The sequence below is a fragment of the Cyphomyrmex costatus genome, unplaced genomic scaffold (genome assembly GCF_001594065.2).
Source record: "Cyphomyrmex costatus isolate MS0001 unplaced genomic scaffold, Ccosl1.0 scaffold125, whole genome shotgun sequence".
Lineage (NCBI taxonomy): Eukaryota > Metazoa > Arthropoda > Insecta > Hymenoptera > Formicidae > Cyphomyrmex > Cyphomyrmex costatus.
In genome coordinates this window covers 124,809-143,773 of record NW_017275229.1, presented here as the reverse complement: position 1 = coordinate 143,773, position 18,965 = coordinate 124,809, and the positions used below count along the sequence as shown (strand labels likewise).

General features: G+C 34.8%; 1 protein-coding gene across 1 annotated transcript; it reads right to left on the bottom strand.

The window, feature by feature from the left end:
- Positions 1 to 574: 574 nt before the first annotated feature.
- Positions 575 to 18,648, bottom strand: Oatp74D (Organic anion transporting polypeptide 74D). The gene is made up of 11 exons (XM_018550676.1): positions 18,249 to 18,648; positions 17,556 to 17,932; positions 15,450 to 15,670; positions 14,376 to 14,516; positions 11,374 to 11,496; positions 5,251 to 5,415; positions 3,810 to 4,005; positions 2,209 to 2,359; positions 1,515 to 1,758; positions 1,058 to 1,186; positions 575 to 744 (listed from the first exon to the last, which is right to left on the bottom strand). Exons 1-11 carry the CDS (start codon positions 18,567 to 18,569, stop codon positions 575 to 577), a joined length of 2,238 nt encoding a protein of 745 aa, XP_018406178.1. The 5' UTR covers positions 18,570 to 18,648.
- Between the last annotated feature and the right edge of the window lie 317 nt (positions 18,649 to 18,965).

Here is an 18,965-nt window from a genome sequence, read left to right as displayed (position 1 = left end):
TTATTGCGTGTACTTACTGACAAGCTTTCCTGAGAGAGAAACCCTACTAACTTTTCCAAGGCGCACTCAAGAGACTTATATTACGTTGCGATACTCAGACAAAGCATACTCGCCTTGAGTCTCTCTTTCTTCCGTGTCATCGTTCCTTTCTTATCGCGTGTTTATTACTTCTGCTTGAAAACTCGATTTTTCTTTCTGTTCATCGCGTAACTGAGTTTCGATTCTCCGAGTCACCGAATCAAAATTGTCCGAGTCGTCCTTCAACTTCAGTCTTCCTGCGATTCCACGCGAAGTCTGCTTCTTTATGCTCGGATGCCGTCGACAAGAGGGACTAGACTTCCTGCCCATCAGAACGGAACTCTTTCGAGGAAAGTTCCATTCTGATGCGTGTAATCGGCAGCAAGTCGATCTTTCCGTCTCGTACAGCCGTCTCTGAGAAGAACGACGAGTTGTACTGACACAATTTGTGAAGGACGATGTCTCTACACATCCTACGACACTGCGTTGCATCCTTAGACGACGATGATAATGTCGCCGCCGCGGCCCTTCACCGCAAAAGAGTAATACGAAACCTTCACAAATAGTCGTTCTCGACCGCTTGAGCGTCCTGCGATTTTAACGTCGCCATTTCCTCCGCAGTACCTGTCTCGCCCTCCTGCTCCTCCACGAAGCTTATGCTCCCGGCCTTGTACCAGACGACTATATCTACCACGAAGGCCAATATAAGGATACCGCCTGTCGTACCTACAAAAAAAAGAACATTCAATCAATGTATTACATAATTTGTGCTTGTACTCAATTCAACGCTACAAATTTTACCGTTGTTTAAACAATATATTTTTCCTCGTAATCTCAATTTATTAATTTTATTATTATATATATTTTATTAGCATTTCACAATATAATCAATCAAATATATTATTAATTATTATATTATCAATAATGCGAGTGTTTATATTAAAATTCAATATTGTTTTTAAACACTCTAATTATCTATTTTTTTAGTTTTTAATAATGTAAGATTTGTTTTATACATGTCTAAGTTGTGTGCACGTACCGTGATAGAACATTCTAAAAACGTTTGAATCGTAAAGCCAACAGGCGCCTCGCTCACCGCAAGCGTATTCCCATACGAGACAAGCGGAATCCACGACAGCACCATAAACGATAGGACATGGAACATTGCCTAAAGCGAAGAAATAAAGATACTGTTAAAAAAAAAATACTTTTAGAACAGTGAGAAATTAAGGAGTTTCAATTCCTTCGCTATCTCAATCTATTTCGTTGATTCATCTCTTCTTTAATTCATAAAATTATACAAATATTTTATCGAATTATGAAATCTATCTCTATAAATAACTAACCTTTTCTATTTTGCAAACTGTATATATAAATTATAAAATATTATTTACTTGCTTTTTCCTTTATTTGCAACAAGTCAATTCTCGTACAAAAATTCACACCGCAATTTCTATTTCTATAATTGAGAAAAATTTCTCAGAGCAAATAATTACCGAACAAGCCGATGGCAAATTGTATCAGGCCGAGTGCCATGGCCTTGTCCCTGGGATCTACGCATCGCAGAATGAGCAACATAGAGCCCACCTCGCTCGTGGAGTGAATAAAAACGAAGACCGAAAACAGGATCATGTAAACCCAAAAGTTACTGCATTCCAGTGAGCAGTAACCGATTGACGCCGTATTTACTACTTCTGGTAATATCGTTACGTTTTGTCCGATGCATTGACAATTGTAAAACTGTAAAATATCAAATATAACGTCGTCAGAAGAGAAAAGTCGTAGCAGAGGTGATAATTTCTCGTGCCTAGTGTGATATACATAGCTACTGAATAATATAATATTTAGCTTCGAAAAAAAAAACAAAATTGCTCACGATGGATATTTATATGCTCAGAAAATTAAATCTCGTTGGTAAGGATTCAAGAAATATCGAATAAGACAACGCGCTTAAAATTATCTTCGTTTAACAACCGTGACGCTATTTAAATATTATTGCAAAGACGAGATTATCCAAAATCGCGAATTGTCTCCGAATAAATTCGCAATTCAATTTCAATTCTTGATGTTTCCAAGAGCGATTCAATTACTATCGAATCCCATATAATCTCAAGTATAATCTCGGTCAGGCAAATATTTCATCGGAGCATGTCTTGTCAGATGCCGGTTCTACCGGGCTTAAACACTTACCGATGCCACTTTGCCGTCAGCAACCGTATAATTCGAACAACCCGCGTGACACGCGGAAAAATACGTTCTACCATCGGCACCGCAGATTGGACTAAATTTGTTCCGATCGCAATCACAGGTCGCCTCACAGGTCGGCTCGAAGCTAGAGAGTCTGCGAAAATAGGTCACCTTGTATATCACAACTTCGCTTTAAAATAAACTATGTCTCATTTTCATTTAACTTATTTATTTTGCTTACTCAAGATAACTCGTCCTATGAAAATAGATTGATAAATCTGATTAAACTACGTTTGATGCGTTTGCTTAATTAGTAAAAAAAAGCTAAATCTTCATTAAGTTAATTACATAAAGAAGAATAAAGCTTAATAAGTGATTTGATTGTCATAGACACATTAAATATCTTGTTTAAGCAAGATTAAGTCGTCTTAATACAGCTTATGGCTTACATATTATAATTTTATAGAAATTATGTCTTAAAAGACACGTCAAATTAATTAATATCTTTTTTCCTTAATTAATTTTCTTTTACCAATCCTTAAATTCTACAATTTTTATAATATAACATAAAAATAGGAAAAATACATGTTTTAGAAACAAAAAAGAAAGAGAAAATTGAAGAAAAGTCTTCACTGAAGAAAGGAATTAAGTTAAAGGTTGCTATTTACATTGTACAAGGATCAATTAAATCTTTGTTATTAAAAAAAAATCTACATTTGTCCATGTTTAATAAATGACCATGATGGACTGTTCCGTTCGGTGGGATATGATGCTCCAGATCGCAGAAAGTCACTGTCGAGGTTTTCCCGCTTTTGCGCCGCGCGCGCCGGGCAGATAAACGAGGAGTCCAAATCAGAAGAGCGAAATGTATGTATTTAGGGGAACCAGGAGATATCGTTGACTTGTAAATAAGGGAAGGGAGGACGAGGGTCTACGCGCGTTTCCGATACATGTATTTACGATGCGCATTCTAATCGGACACGCATTCGAACACGTTGTCTTTCGTTAAACACTGACCGTCGTCCGCCAAGCCGCGCGTTTGAATACGCAAAATGGCAATCGCGATAGTTTCGTAACAATGTTACTAACATGAGTTGAATACTTTTGAAAACACCGTTAAGCAGTGATATTATTAAAAGGAATATGAAAATGCAAAATGAATTCGTGTTCCACTGAATCCGAGAACGTAGAATCCACATTTGAAATTCTTGAATTCTAATTGCGGATGCTATATATTATTCTAGATCTCTTCTATCTTTTTCTGTACACTCCCTATTTTAAATAGAAAAACTATTTAAAAGAAAAACATACTAAAACATAAATTTTGTTAAATTTGTTATCCTTGATACACTATGCATAGATATAAAATTAATAGAAAACTTGATTGATTTCGTTGACAACTCAATATTATGCTAATATAATATTATTATTATAAGTTTATATTTAATAGGTATATTATATTATCTCTTCGCTTATAATATACATACGTCATTAATTTTATTTATATATTCGTAATGTAATGACTTTTTTGATGATATCCGGGTGTAATTATTATTGGAGCGATGCGGACGGTTCGTTAAATTCCGTTGGATGAAATAACTTACCCATCGGGATGTGACACAAGTCCGGCGAAGTCATCCATCGGACAACCAATAAACATTAACACACCCATGCCGATCGCGTAAACAACCGCGGTGAAGGCGATCCAGGCTGCGACGAATCTGGCATTGGGTTTCGCCCTCAAGATAAACACGCCGCTAATTATGATGCCCAATCCCATCACTAGGATCCCACCAACACCTGCGCAAAAAATCATGCTCATTATACGATCGTTTAAAGCCATTCACCTGCGGCAATTCATGCTCTGCGTCATAATCTAGTCATGGGAACTCAAGGATGATGATAGTCACTTTATTAAAATAGACACCATTAATAAAAATCGACATAATCGTTGAAAGGAAATACGCTATTTTTTCAATTATCCAGATGCACAACGAACAATGTAAAATACAATATATTATACTAATGTAACAAAAATTTAGTAATTACGTAGTATTAATAATTTTTTGTGTAAGTTATTCAATATGTCAAATCAATGTTATTATTTAACGTATTATTTCATGTTATTTATCATAAAAATAAAGCATTTAGGTTTTTAATGATTAAAAAAAGTATCACAAATATATTGTGATGAAAATGAAAAATAAATGGAGATTTATCGTGACATTTCAGAATTAAAATATTCCATCCATATTTTTAATAGTTTAATATATCATTATGAGCAGCTACGAAATAATTCGAAATCAATAGCAACAATGGAACAGCGATGGTTTTGTCGAATGATTCGCTGTACATTCGAATAATACCCGAGGAAGCATAGAATGACGGGTAGTAGAATGTAGAAACGGCACAGCCTTGTTCTACAGCCGGCGCCAATTACTCGGCGGACAATATCATAAATTAGCACGCGCATGCACGTAAAATAAGATACTGTACAATTAATACCGAGACTACCGTTTATATCGAACTATCCATTATCGTTGCACACGCGGCTAAACCGCTGCTGCTAACATCTTTCATTACATCGTTTTAATATTATTTATTTTTTGTAAGTCTAATTTTTTCGAATAAAAATAGAAACGAAGAAACGAAAATACATAATGTCGCTGAAAATTATACGTCTTCTTAAATCATACGAAGGATTAGCGATAATAACGCTAGATTATTCAGTTTGTTTGGCCGGTAGATTTCGTTACAACTTCTCGCACGACGAACGAAGTGAGAGAATAATTCTTTTTCGTGAGCGAAATGACACGACCATTCTGACGTTTACGTCAAATTATCCACTTTGCGTCGTAATCGCGACGGACATCCGGCGACGAAATCTTGCGACGTCGTCGCACGCCCGATCTTTCGAGAACGACGTCGTCGCTGTTATTCTGGACACGATTCATCTCTCACGGTATGCATGTCATTAGTAATATAATTGAGGATACATTTCGTGGTTCCCCGGGCACCACTCGCATGTTCATTCGCGATAATTACCTGAGATCATGTTTGCATGATGAGCCGGTAGGCGAAATTGGCTCTCGAGATACTTTGGCAGGAAGGTGTAGAGACCAGCAATCGGCAGGATGTGCAACACACTACTTGCAGTTCTGAACATCAGAATGTCATTTTTCAAGAGCCTTTTTACAGCACTGGGAAAATCTGCAACAGTATAAACGGTCGAAATTAATGCAGGAATGCGTGCGTGTGGGTATACAAGAATAAATATCCGATCAGTTCTTGCGTGTTTATTAAAGTTGTCATCGACTTTTGACACAGGTGCGGACAAGTAAAAGAGAATTGTGATATGACAATCAGACATTGTTGAATAATGAAAAGATATTTATCATCGATTAAAATGTAAATTGTGTTTTATCTTCCTTGTCTATAAATCACTGGGAAATAGATATAAATCTATCAAGCGCGATCTAATAACAATAAATCAGTCGACATATATCAGATAACAGATATACTCGTACTTAACGAATGAACGCCTACGAGCGAACACCACGTCCTTTCGAAATTTTCGAAAGTTCGACGTCAAATGTCCTACTAATTATGCACCCTGTATAGGCAAATGAGAGAAACGAGATCTCACACTATCGTATTAATGTGCGCAACGGATATACGGGTCATCGACTCGAGGTGTTACACGTTTCATGGGCGAAGGTTACGCGGGGCTCCCTTATAGCGATAGTCCTAGTCGCAATCCGGCTCCGCGGATGCATCGTGGCAAGGCGAGAGATGCACGCGTGGCCACGGTTATCTCTTATTGGTTCCTCTCGCCTCTGATCCCTCTGTCCCTTCGAGCCGTGCAACACTCATCCTCTGGCGAATCTGACAGAGTCTGCCGATCCGCCGTATATTTACGAGCTCGATTACGAGGGGCGAGCTAATTAGCGAGCAATCGAATCCCTCCTCTCGCGTTTTTCCTTGGGAGGATGCAAAAAGGTTCGAAGGTAGTCGAGGTGGGAACACATACGGAATGGAGGATGAAGCGCCGGGAAGAGGAGAAAGGGACGAGGCTCCGTTATAGTATTCGATTCTGCGTTATAAAACACTGAGCGATTCGCAGACAATTCCAAGCGATTTCAATATTAACGACGGCGACGACGACGACTACATTTATACTGGCAGTTTCGCTGGAATCAATATAACGTATGTATCGGTGGAGATCGATGCGACTCTTTTACGCGCACTCTTGGCCAGACGAAGGCACATCGCTCGGTCGACCGAATGTATTAACCCATTGAAACGTGTAGACCCCTGTGCTCTCTCAGAAACTATAGACCGCCAGCATTCTAATTCCCCACGATTAAGGGAACGACATTGCCGCGATTGAAATACGCAAAATTATTCTCCAAGTTCGGCTAACGCATTTACACACCTCTCGAATCAATTTGCAGTCGAGTTCTAATGAGAGACATATTCACAGTTGTCTTTCTCTCTTGTTAATAAATTGTCATAAAGCTTGAAATAGGAAACGTGTGTCTTTTTATGTATGCTACAGCACTTACAAATAGAGGAACATCATTTTTTTAAATTAATACAACATATTTGAGATTCTAATGTTAAAAGCCATTGAAACTATGGAATGTGTATTAAATCTTTCGATGAATGAATTCTTTTCTTCTCTCATTTTGAAGAATGTCAAATAGCAAAATAAAATGATTTTGTGATAATTTTAAATTAAATAACTATCATATAATAGTCTTAAAGAGAGAGTTTCTCTAAAAGTTACCCAAAAGAAAAAAAATTTGATTAAAGGCATTAAAAAGTAAATATTGGACAATTAACAAGAAATATTTTTTATGAAAAATTAATAATAAAAGTTTCATAGTATTTCGAGCTCTATGTATTTTCACTTGCGAAAATAAAAACTTGAAGAAAAGATTTATTGCTTTAAAAATCGGGTTGTTATAAAATGAAGAACAGATTCAAGACTGAATTAATCATTTTGTAATTTTTGCTCAAAAAGAAGCTGAATGAATGCTTTTCGGTCTCTTTCTGCCGACGATTTAATTTATCTACTCGGACGAGTTGAGCGTCTTTTTCGCATGAGACTGTAGAAAATGTATAGTATATGCGTAACCTTGTGCGTGCAAACGCAGCTACATGGCTAGGACTGCCTAGGAGTCTTCTAGGCACTCGTGAGAGGCCAGCTAGGAGAAGCCAGTCGTGGCAACTCCGCATAGGGACGTCCTACAGACCATGAGTAGACAAACGTGACTAACATTACGCACCGAGTATTATCGCGCACGTATACAGTACCCTTTAAAGGTTCGAACGTGAGACGCCGATCGTTATCGTATGTTCAAAAATATATCTTCTTACTGACAAATGTTTTACTTCACCAATTTGGTAATCACCAACATCATGAATTAATTGTTAGTGATCGATGCGAGAGATACTGAAAATCGATGCTATCGATGAGAGAGATTATAATTATATATAAATATAGATGCATAAGTATTATTTTAAACTCCGCTCGAATTTAACGATTGCATAATAGTTGCATAACAATTGAATTTGATTCGAATATCTACTCCTGTAAGTCCAGTCGTGAAATTCAAATATTATAGAACGGTTCAATTTCAAGGCTAATTGTTATGAATTCGGCATATATCTGATTACAAGGTAGCGCATGAAAATGTCTTATTATATATTTGGTATAATTTAATATAATTAAATACATTTATTTTTAACAAAATTGAATTAATTTCCAAATCCCGAAAGTCGAATAATTAAATAACGTCTTGTGCGCTACCCTCTATATTCATTACAATTGTGATAATTATAATTATTCAATGTCACGATCTTTTTGCGTTTTTGTATAAGGTGATTTATTTGTTTACGGTTACACGCGTAGGACGTTCAATAATAATTTATGCTTAAAACGTGGCACTAAAATATTCGTTATAAATATGCGAAGACACAGGAATTCACTTTCAACAAAATAACAGAGTATCCGACAATAAATAAAACATTAGAAGTGACACGGGTTAAAAGTTAGACATTAAAAAGGCTCGCACGTAGGCGATCCGCCGAATTGAGTGCGATGGTGTTTGTAATGCGGCTCGTAGCGAATTCACTCGTACAGAACCATCGAGAGAGATGAGCAAAAGAGAAAGGAAGAGAGCGAGAGGAACGCAGAACGCAAAAAAAAAAAAAAAAAAGGAGAGGAAAGAGAAAAAAAGAAAAAAGTCCGAAGTGAGAGACACACGCACGTTAGTCCGTGTGCACGCGCAAAACGTACGCGCGTGCGTGTCCACCACCGCTTCTATGCACGACGCGTGACCGTGAACTTGCCCCACCTCGTGCACGAGTCGGTCAGTCATTATTATTAACGCACACACGCAAAGAGCGGCGACGGCTGCGGCAGCGTGTACGCTCCCGGCGCGTTCACGCACGCAACGGCCGTTTACGCGACGCACGCGTGAACGCACCGTCCGCGCGCGCGAGGCTCCGTTAAAGGAGCATCCGACGATTTCAGGATTTTCGACATCAAAACGAGCAAAGTTCTCACTTAGCTATCGCAGTAACTCGGTACGTGATAATTGAAACAAAAATCGTTTTCGAAAATCCTGCAAAATAACTGTGAAAATCGTACTAAAAATATATGTATCATTTATATTTTTCTTAAATTACAAGATCTATAAAAATTATTCTTATGCGTCTGCCCTACTCTGATCACTTATTACTGTATTATAAAAAATTGTACGAAACTTTTGAAACAAGATATGTGAATATTACAAAGAATGTTGCAATAAATTTCTCTTTTCAAAATAAAAATTCAACTACAAAAGATCTCGATTCTTAACTACAAAAAATATAAATTCATATTATAATCCCCTTAAGAAATGAACATTTTGAAATTACTTTTTCCATTTTTCTGTTGAGACGTTTTTAAAATGTTTTTCATCAGACACATAATATTCCAGAATTAATTAATATAATAGTTACAACGAATAGAATGAATTTAAATACGGATTAATTTGATGTATTAAATTTTCATTAACACATTTTGGGATTTAAGAGAAATCAAAGGATTAAACAGGTTAACGTGATCGCAAATAAAGCATGGAATACCGTCTTTAAGGAGCCATTTCTGGCAGTACAAGTTCAACTGGAAAGGAGAAAACAACAGCACAGAAATCTAATCACGAGATTGATTATTCACGGTTGCCGAATTTCGCGAGAGAGTCGCTCGAGGAGGAGCTCGAGAAACGATTCTCCACGGAGAGAGCCTAATCGTGTATATACACCGAATTTTTTTTTACAGGCGTGTCGAAACCTGTAAATCTCGACGCGAGTCGTACTTTCCCGATTGGACCCGCATATATTATAGGCAGAGACGATACCGATTTTCTCCGCTCGGCACCTAGATCCGCCATTGACCTTGAACCGCCGGAGGCTTACTTACACTTTAGAGATCGTCTGATCGCTTCATTCTTTCTTTTATGCGCATAGATAGAGTCGTATGAATGCATTATTCGTCATCGACGACGGGACCAATCTTTTGGGACTTCGCGCGAGATATCGATGCAGCTGCGAATGTGGCATAGTGATTCATCCTGTTGCGTCTCGATCGTCGTTGGATAATAGAGGCGATTTAAACGCGTGGGTTGTTATGGATTTATTATACATAGCTCTGAACTTGTAGCCAGCGAAGCAGTAGGTAACATAACATTATCTACAATACTGAAAATAAATGTTGTATGTAAAAAGTCTTGTACAATACATTGCTCGTAACTTTTTGTAGTTTGTAATAAAAGCCTTTTTTTATATTTCTTATACATTTATTTTTCCCCCATTCTCTCTCTCTCTCTCTCTATCTCTCTCTGTCTCTTTCTTTCTTGCTCGCGCTTTCCTATGTCTCAGTAATAAAATAGAAGTTATTCTACCTTATTATTATGTATTTTTTTATTAAATGTAGATTAAACATGTTAATTATAAATAATTATTGGAGCTAATAAATGTTCATATTTATTCATTAATTCTCTAATTATTAAATAATTATTTAATCGACAAAAATATAATTAATATGTTTAAAAAAATTGATGAAAATTGTTCAAGGCACACTGATAGGTATATTGTTATCTTGATACACAATATAAATATATGTGTAAGAGAAAGCATTATTCTCGAGCTGTAGGCGAAATCGCTCGTCGTGAGCTTCCGATTAACTTACGAAGAGCACATTGTCTCCGGCTTCTATTTGCATTCTCGTTAGCCTTCGATCCGCGGACTATGGCAAGTGGCAAGCGTACAGAATTTTGCCTTTCGTCGTGAACTTTTCAACGTACAATAAAAACACTTGTCATCAACGTAGAAATATTATCAGCTAAATCATACAAAAGATCTATTACTATTTTCCTTTACTTTCATATTCCTTCGGAATTCTTTTTTCTATACTATAATTTCATATGCAATTTGTACGTGTATATTTGAAATATTATATCTTCCAAATTTACATAGAATCGCAAATATATGAAATAATTATTAAAAGATGTATTGTGTGTGTGTATTTTTGTTTTTATTCAAACGCGAATCATAACATTCAAGCATTTGGAAAGATAACATTTACACAAAACTCTCTCTAGATAACAAGATTTTATCCTATGCACATATATATTTACGTATATTTAAAACTTTGATCGGGTAAATTCTAATGATCAATTTCCTATCCTTTATCTCTATACTATTTATTTGTACAGCGGCTACGTGCAACGTGCAGTCAAAATATCACAATTGCACATATTGCAACTATAGAAAGAAAAAAAAGCACGAACGCGACTATATACACGGCACAAACTAAATTTACACGTTGCATATTATTACAATGAGAATAAATTGATATCACAACGGACCGGACGACATGTCCATTTTCTTTTTGCTCCCGAGGATTTCTCTTGGAGATCGTTACGCACGGGAAACCGCGAGACGCAAAGGAAGAAAGAGATAATAAGAGGAAGAGAGACAGGAACTGCACGTAAAGCAGCTTACAGCGAACTAAAAAGACAGATTAAGTTGGCGCGAGATTCGATGTCGTGCGGTTAAACAGCAACTAGCTTGACGAAAGAGATCGGAGACATTCCTGAAGAATAAATCAGGACTTACCTCTTAAGCTTGGCTTCTGTGAGTCCGATCTCCGAGGAGGAGTTCGACTGGAAGGTAAACGGGTCGGGAACGCGAACATCCCTATACTCACAATCATTAGCATTGCCGAGATCAATACTAATCCTGAAACACCGTATAAAAAAGTTTCTTATACAAATTGAAACGAAATCAACAGAGTTACTTTATGATTAAATTACAGACACAATAAAACACATCAATTAAATTGTACGAGTATATATAGTATAATATACTATTAATTATATATCCACACAAAATTTTCAATAAGCATACAAAGACACTATTTTGTACATATTTATTATATATATAACACACATATATATATATATATATATACATGTGTATATATCACATTATATATTATAATTATGTAATTAAGTATTTTAACTTACAAGTCGAAATTTGTCAAATTACTAGAATACAGATGTATGACTAATTTTATATCTATATTCACACTTTGTTTCAATTTTTGTTCCAACATGTTCTTCAATATTTTATTATAACTTTTACATTCCTTATTATTAAATAAACACATTCGCAAAAAAATTGTTATTTGATTTCGTATTTTATACTTGTGAAGTATAGTTCTAATTTGTGTCAGCGAGACGTTCATTTTACGAGCAACTTCGTATTCCGATTTACATTCAGAATGCAGTGCAATAATCTTGATTTTTCTGAGTTCTTCTATTAATTTGTTTGTATTCATTATTTCCATGCTGTTGGATCTTCGTATTGTTACCTCTACTGTTATATTTAGTCTACCACAGTTAGTGCTTTCTACAGAATGATTTGTTATTATATATGTTGGAAGTGTCTTGTATTTATATCCACACTATGTCATATAATGTAGAAAACAAATTATACAGATATTTATCACGTACGATTTCTGTCGAAGTCTGTACGTTTTATTCACACTTATCTGTACTAATAATGTGCTAATAATATTTTCATAAAATTCGAACATTTTAATTTTATTCATGTACAATCTAATTTAAGACATTTAAGTTCAGTGACGTAAAAAATATTAATAATAGAAATAACTAAAAATATATCGATTTAATAACTTACACCGGCGTCTAAGGTAGGCTTCCATTACAATATCCTACTGATGAGTCCAGTAGTGGAAGCCGGGACGAAACGCCAAAAATTACGTGATATTCTTCGCAATATAGAATATTAGAATAAATTATCAGATTCAGATTTTAAATTGTAATTTGACTCTTATTCGCCATTTTTAACGTATTAATTATTGTTATATAAAAGAGTCCTTTAATTCTTCAATTATTTAAAAATATATTAATAGATAAAACTGCACTTGAAATTACGAGTAGTTAAAATTAATCATTGAATGAACATCTTTAACATATTTTTGAAATCCAGATAATAAATGTCAAATAATTGATAGTGTTTTCCTACTGTCTTATTAATTATATATATATGTTATATATATATATAATAACATATACATATAAATATGTATACATATATCTTAAATATAATAATAAATATATTTTATATAATACATATTTTTATAAATTAGTAAAATACTTAGCATTTTTATTAATATCAGTTTGATACTGTAATGAACATACTTAATGCGTCGTCTACAATAACAATTGATTATTCTTCTCACATTCGACTGCGATTGGTCAATTTCTTACTCTTACTTCTTACTCCATGTAATATAGACGATGCATAAGGGGGTTAGTCCACTCTGAACTTTCAAAAAATCGAAAAATTTTGTATTGCTTAAATTGATAGTTTGTAATCTTAAGAATATAAAATTTTTAATCCGAATGCAAAATTCCAAATATTAACAAAGATACAGTCTATTATATCATATTATTTTATATACAAAATAACGTTGACTTGAAATTTTAATCTCGTTTTCCTCAAAATGGTGTTTTCAAAAATGGTGGATACCAAAACTATTAGAAATTTCATCCAAATGTTTTGAAATTTTACTAAGTTATTGTCAATTATACCAGAAGATTTACGAGTTATATCGCTGTGTCATTCTTCATTATTAATGCCATTATTATTGTCAATTAATTATCTAAAGAAATACCTTTCGTTTTTGCGATAACTTACATACCTTTTTGTAATCCATATTTTTATGTCGAATTTTCACGTGAAAATTGAATCTCTTTCTTTATGAATGCACCATTTTCACATTTTTCAATATTTTTCAATTCTGTCAGATATTTCTCTAGCAAATTTCATGCAGATTACAAATAAATTTTTTTTTTTTTTGGCTACAGTATACTTTGGACCTATTCTGCTGTCCACCGCGGATGCCTTCATCGCAAGCAGGCCTCCAAAAAACGTGCTGCAGCGCCGCCATTTTTTTTTTATAATTATTGTACAAATTGATAATTTTGTACACCAACACACACAAAGTACAAGCAATAAATATATATATAAAAAGATTTTTTGTATCATGTATAGTTTTTCAATTATTACCTCCTAAAGTAAGGTATGATTTTAAGGCCTCCAAGGTGGACTAATCCCTTAGTGCAAACTTAAAGTGAATTATTAGTTTATTGACTTTTACTATCGGTTGTCGTCTAAGAAATTATTATTATTATATCGTTCAACGTATCTTTCGATATAAAAACGAGCATAAGAGATTGATAAAAATCCGACTAATGGTAACACCCTAACGACAAAAATTGGAGATATAAATTTGTTACGTAATATTAACTATACAATTAATTAAATGATGAAAGTTAAGTAACTTTTAACAAACCAAGTCTTTTTACATCTCTACATAAAAACAAAACAAAGATTCAGCGCTTTATGAAGAATTTTGACAAGTTGATGTTACTACGTTAATATTACAAAAGAGTAATATTAAACTTTTTTAAAAGTATATATGTATATGTGTAAAGTTTTTTGTAAGCAGAATATTTCTTTATTTTTACTCGGTAAAACTGAACTAACTGTTATATTTAATTTCAATATTATCATTTATTTGAACTTACCAAGCCACCAAGCACCAACCCATCTTGGATCTGATGGCGTAATCTGCGGATTTCTTGATAAATCCGCATAAACCATCGTGCATAAGGAACCGAGGATAAAGCCTAATGCTGGGCCAAGAATCCGTATTCCGATAGTAATCGCTGTTACATAATCAAATCATTTTTGAAGTCTTAAATCTATGATTAAGTTTCGAATTGTGATTCGCAGACACAAAAAAAAGAAATAAATTTTTGGTAAATATTTAAATAAAGAGAGCCACCTCCAATGACAAGGTAATAACTCTAAGTGACCTCCAGCAAGTTTTAGATGGCGGTCGCTATTAGTTAAAAAGTTATTAACATATAAAATTTGAAAAATCGTCTCTTTTCTACTGTATGAAACAGAAATTTCTGCTTTAAAATGTATTTTATGACCTTCTCTCTACATGAAGCGAGTCCATTCCACCTCTCCTCTCTGTTTAAGGAGCGTCAAATCGAGCGTCTGATTTTTCACACGAAGCGACTTCCACCCTGTCTTCCTCCCTACAAAAGGGCGCACCACTTTTCACGAAAAGAGAGTTTCATTCCCTCTCTTCTGTATGTCAAAATAGTTGGCAGGGAGGGAGATGGGGTGAGACTCTTCCGTGGGAAGTCGGATACCCTTGGCAGAAGGTGAAGTGAAATGAAACTCCCTTTTTGTGTGGAAGATCTCTTGGCAGAGAAGCAGATGGGTTGAGATTTTGGGATAGTTTTACTAAAATTTAGTGCAAAGAAAATTATACTTTAACTTTAAATATCTTATCTAACAGACAGCCACCTAGTTGGCTGTCTGTTAAAGCAAAGTTACTTAAGGCCATGACCTTGACAACATATGTCAAAGTCAAGATCATTTGAGATGGCGTCCCTTTTTTGAATATTTACTATATTTTTTTATTTATATTACAAAAATAATAATACATTGAAAAAGTAATTTATATATGTTAAAATATTGTTGCTTCTTAAAACAAATAATTAAAGTGTAATCTGTTATAATAAAAAAAATTGTATAAAAAGAGGATTAGAATATAACAATAACTTATGAATGAAAAAATTTACCGAAATATAATGGGCTTTCTCTGCTGGCTACGTTGTCATCGATATATGGGATACCAAGAGTGTATACAGCTGTTTGTCCCATTCCCACACCGAGTAACGATACAAAAAATATTGCAAGCACCACCGTAGTTATCTTGCTTTGTATTCTTTGCTCCATAAGAAAATCGCCTTTACAGTATTCCGACGATTCAGCTTGAGGTGCGGTCGTCGATATGTTCCATCTTTCAGACAAAAAATATAAAATTAATCATTAGACATTTGTAATTACAGCAATAAATCAGACGTGTATGCTGATTAACGCAAATTACTTAATCCTCGATCATAGCACACACATGTACCGCATTATATAAATTAATGTCAGAGTAAATGTATTATCTACTTAGAAAAATTAAAACTTATAATTAGAAAATAAAATAATAAAATTTAATTACACAAGGTCTGGCGTTTACGAGATTTGATGACAATAAAATTTTGTCGATCAGTATATGATTTTTGTAATTTCATTTTATTCAAACATTGAAGTATTCAAATTATCTTATATCGTATAGATATCATACGTCACAATTATTGCTACCTAAATTCGTTGCCGATAATTTCTATTTTATAGTAAAATTCTATCAACTACTTCCGGGAGAGTACATCAGGAAGTTAACGCCTACACAAAAGGAGTATGATCCTTTTTCTTCATGATAAATGATAATAAGCGCAGCTGCAACGCGATATAACAAGAAAAACGTAATCGACATTGCTCCATTTTATCTCCCCATTAAATTGAGTCAGTTTGGAGCATTCTGCTCACTGTGAATTTCATTGTGCTCGATATCAACGGACATTTTCATTAAATAACAATTAGCAAAATTAAAGCACACGTAGACGCGCTTCCTGAAGAATGGAGACCGTTGTTATAGTCACTGCCGTCACAGAACAACATTATCGGCCAAACTTTCTCGCTCGTTAACTAAACACGTTATCATTTTCTCTCTTTCATATGAAAATCGATTTCCTTCATACACTATATGTCGTCGGTATAATATACATGACGTAAAATTAACACGCGTGTAATTTGCACACTTTTATCCTTTCGTTAAAAACTATTTTCGAAAACAATTAAAAACAATTCACCTTTTGACTGATTTAAAATTTTTCGACTAAATTTTTCTTGGAATTATTCAAAAGATTTGTATACTTATTATGAACGTAAAATCTTTTATAAATATAAGATATTTCTTCTTTAAGAGAGTCTTAACATAGTCCTCCTCTTTTACAACGCGTTCTATTTCCTACTTTCTATTTCCGGAACTGCTTCTAACGATAAAGAGACTATTTCTATCCGAAAATGCTCAGTTGTCTAAGAGGTCTTTGTGGTAACGTAAAGCGCACAATTCGTTTTTCATTAGTTGCCCTCGGATTATGAACCGCTGGTGCAACTCGTCCTGCAGAAATACGACAAACCGGTTCTTGTATAATACGAGTTTGAGGCAAAACTGCATACCCATTACTTCGGCGGTATTCTACTTTACATTGTGTATTTATCATGGCAAACGATTATTGTATCTCGCCCGAAACGATCGAAGCTGATCGTTTACATGCCGTCTTGTTTCTTCGCGAGACATTGTATAATAATAACGCGACAATCATAAATTTTCTTCATCTGTACCATAAATGCTTCTGCATTGATTTCTCACAAGTTATTCGAATTTGTTAAAAGAACAAAATAAATTTTACAAATACGAATCATCACTAGCGACTATTAACTCGAATTAAAATAATCAGTGATTCAATATCTATATTATCTCATTACTACGAATCAAATCAATAATTTTGTTAAATTAGCTGATTCATTAACCTATCAATTAAAAAATTGCTGATAATTCTGAATAATTTGATTTCTCTTTCACACTCGTATTACTATACAACTGCGATTAATAGATTCTAATACCCTGTGTTTTTGATGATTCACGACTGTCAAGTTAGCTATTACTTAATCACGAGGGTAAAAGCTAATGAAGATATCTCTCTTCATTATGATGAATCGTCGGAAGGCGTCACTCATTAAGAATTTAGAAATAGAAGAGGATAACTCGAAGAAGAGACAGTAGCACTCACCCGTCTAATGTGTTGTTCCTTTCCTGGAACTTGCAGAGATTCGCCGGTATCGGATCCGTGCCGTTGGGCCCGCGGCTCTCAGCGCCGGGTCCGACGCCGCTGACCAGCATCTCGTTCTGAAGAATCAGCTGTTCGCCGAAGATAAAGTGGGGTATTGAGCAGGTGAACGAGCTCACGGCGAAGAGGATCATGCCCCAGGCTATCCACTTCGGCCGGTGGCCTTGGCCGCCATAGTACGTCAATAACAGGGAGGACCCGATTTGACCGATCTCCGTAGCTGACATAATAATGCCTGTTGTCTTTGACTGGATTTGGAAGAGCTTCTCTATTGTCGTGATGACGGAGACGAAGTATGTGTAGTACATACCCTGAAGCACCTACATTGACAAAAAATAAAGATGATTTTACGCTAAATTGCCAAAAGATGAACTCATAGATTTCATTTAATAAGATTATGTGTTAAAATGATTAGAACAAACCTATTCTTTGTCCTTCACTTTTAGGAAAGAATTACATATACCTAATTAATTCTTATTTAATATTATTCTTCGAAATTGACGTAATTATCACTGCCTCCTTTATAACTTCTAACTTTACTTTTTATTCATTCCCTTCTATTCTTAGTTATCTGTTATATATTTCTTAATAAATTTATTTACACTTAAAAGATTATAAACTTTCTTGTGTACTAACCCAGGTAAGGCAGAAGGTCACTAGGAAGGCTTGCTTCGTGGCAAAGTACTGCAGCCAGTGAGGCCTGCACGGACCCCATCCGCAGGACACGTCGGCATCGTCGAACTCCGTGTGAAGGCTGCTCGACCTCTCATCCGGCACGACTAGATTGCCGTTCTCCGTACCGCCGATCCCATGCAACTTCCCATTTGGTATCGAGCCGTTGTTATTGTGCTGCTTATCGCCACAGATCAATCCGTTCCCATTCGTCATCTTCGGTGGGATGATTGTGAGCGCTTCCACATTGCCGTTCGACAAAATCTGTGTGTCCTCGCCCGCCATATTATTCTCCTTCACTTTTTTGTATATGTGCGATAAATTGTTTCTTTCTTCTATTCTTAGCACCTTCGCCAATTCTAACCAGAATCCTTTCTCGTCAGGAGAATCTTTCAACTTCTTCAAAAACTTACATTCGAATGATCAATCTGTAACAGGAAAAAATGAAAAACTAATTAAAATAAAGAGAATATACAAGACTCTTAATGTTTAAAACAACAAAGATAGAATAAGGCATGTAAGAGTCAAATAAACTTATAAACAACAAAGTCATAACATGGTAAACCTTTAATTACAGAATAAAGTTATATAAATTGTTAACATCAAATTTCCCAACACACGCATGAATAAATTAAATTACATATTAAAATTAAAAATAAAAATAAAAATAATAGTAACAAA

Excerpts from the sequence above, each read along its gene's own strand:
- Oatp74D (XM_018550676.1), bottom strand. The coding sequence starts at position 18,569 with ATGGCGGGCGAGGACACACAGATTTTGTCGAACGGCAATGTGGAAGCG. Across the intron at positions 15,671-17,555 it reads AGGAACAACACATTAGACGG|ATGGAACATATCGACGACCG; the intron begins GTGAGTGCTACT and ends TTTGTCTGAAAG. Across the intron at positions 4,006-5,250 it reads TCATGCAAACATGATCTCAG|GTGTTGGTGGGATCCTAGTG; the intron begins GTAATTATCGCG and ends TTTTTTGCGCAG.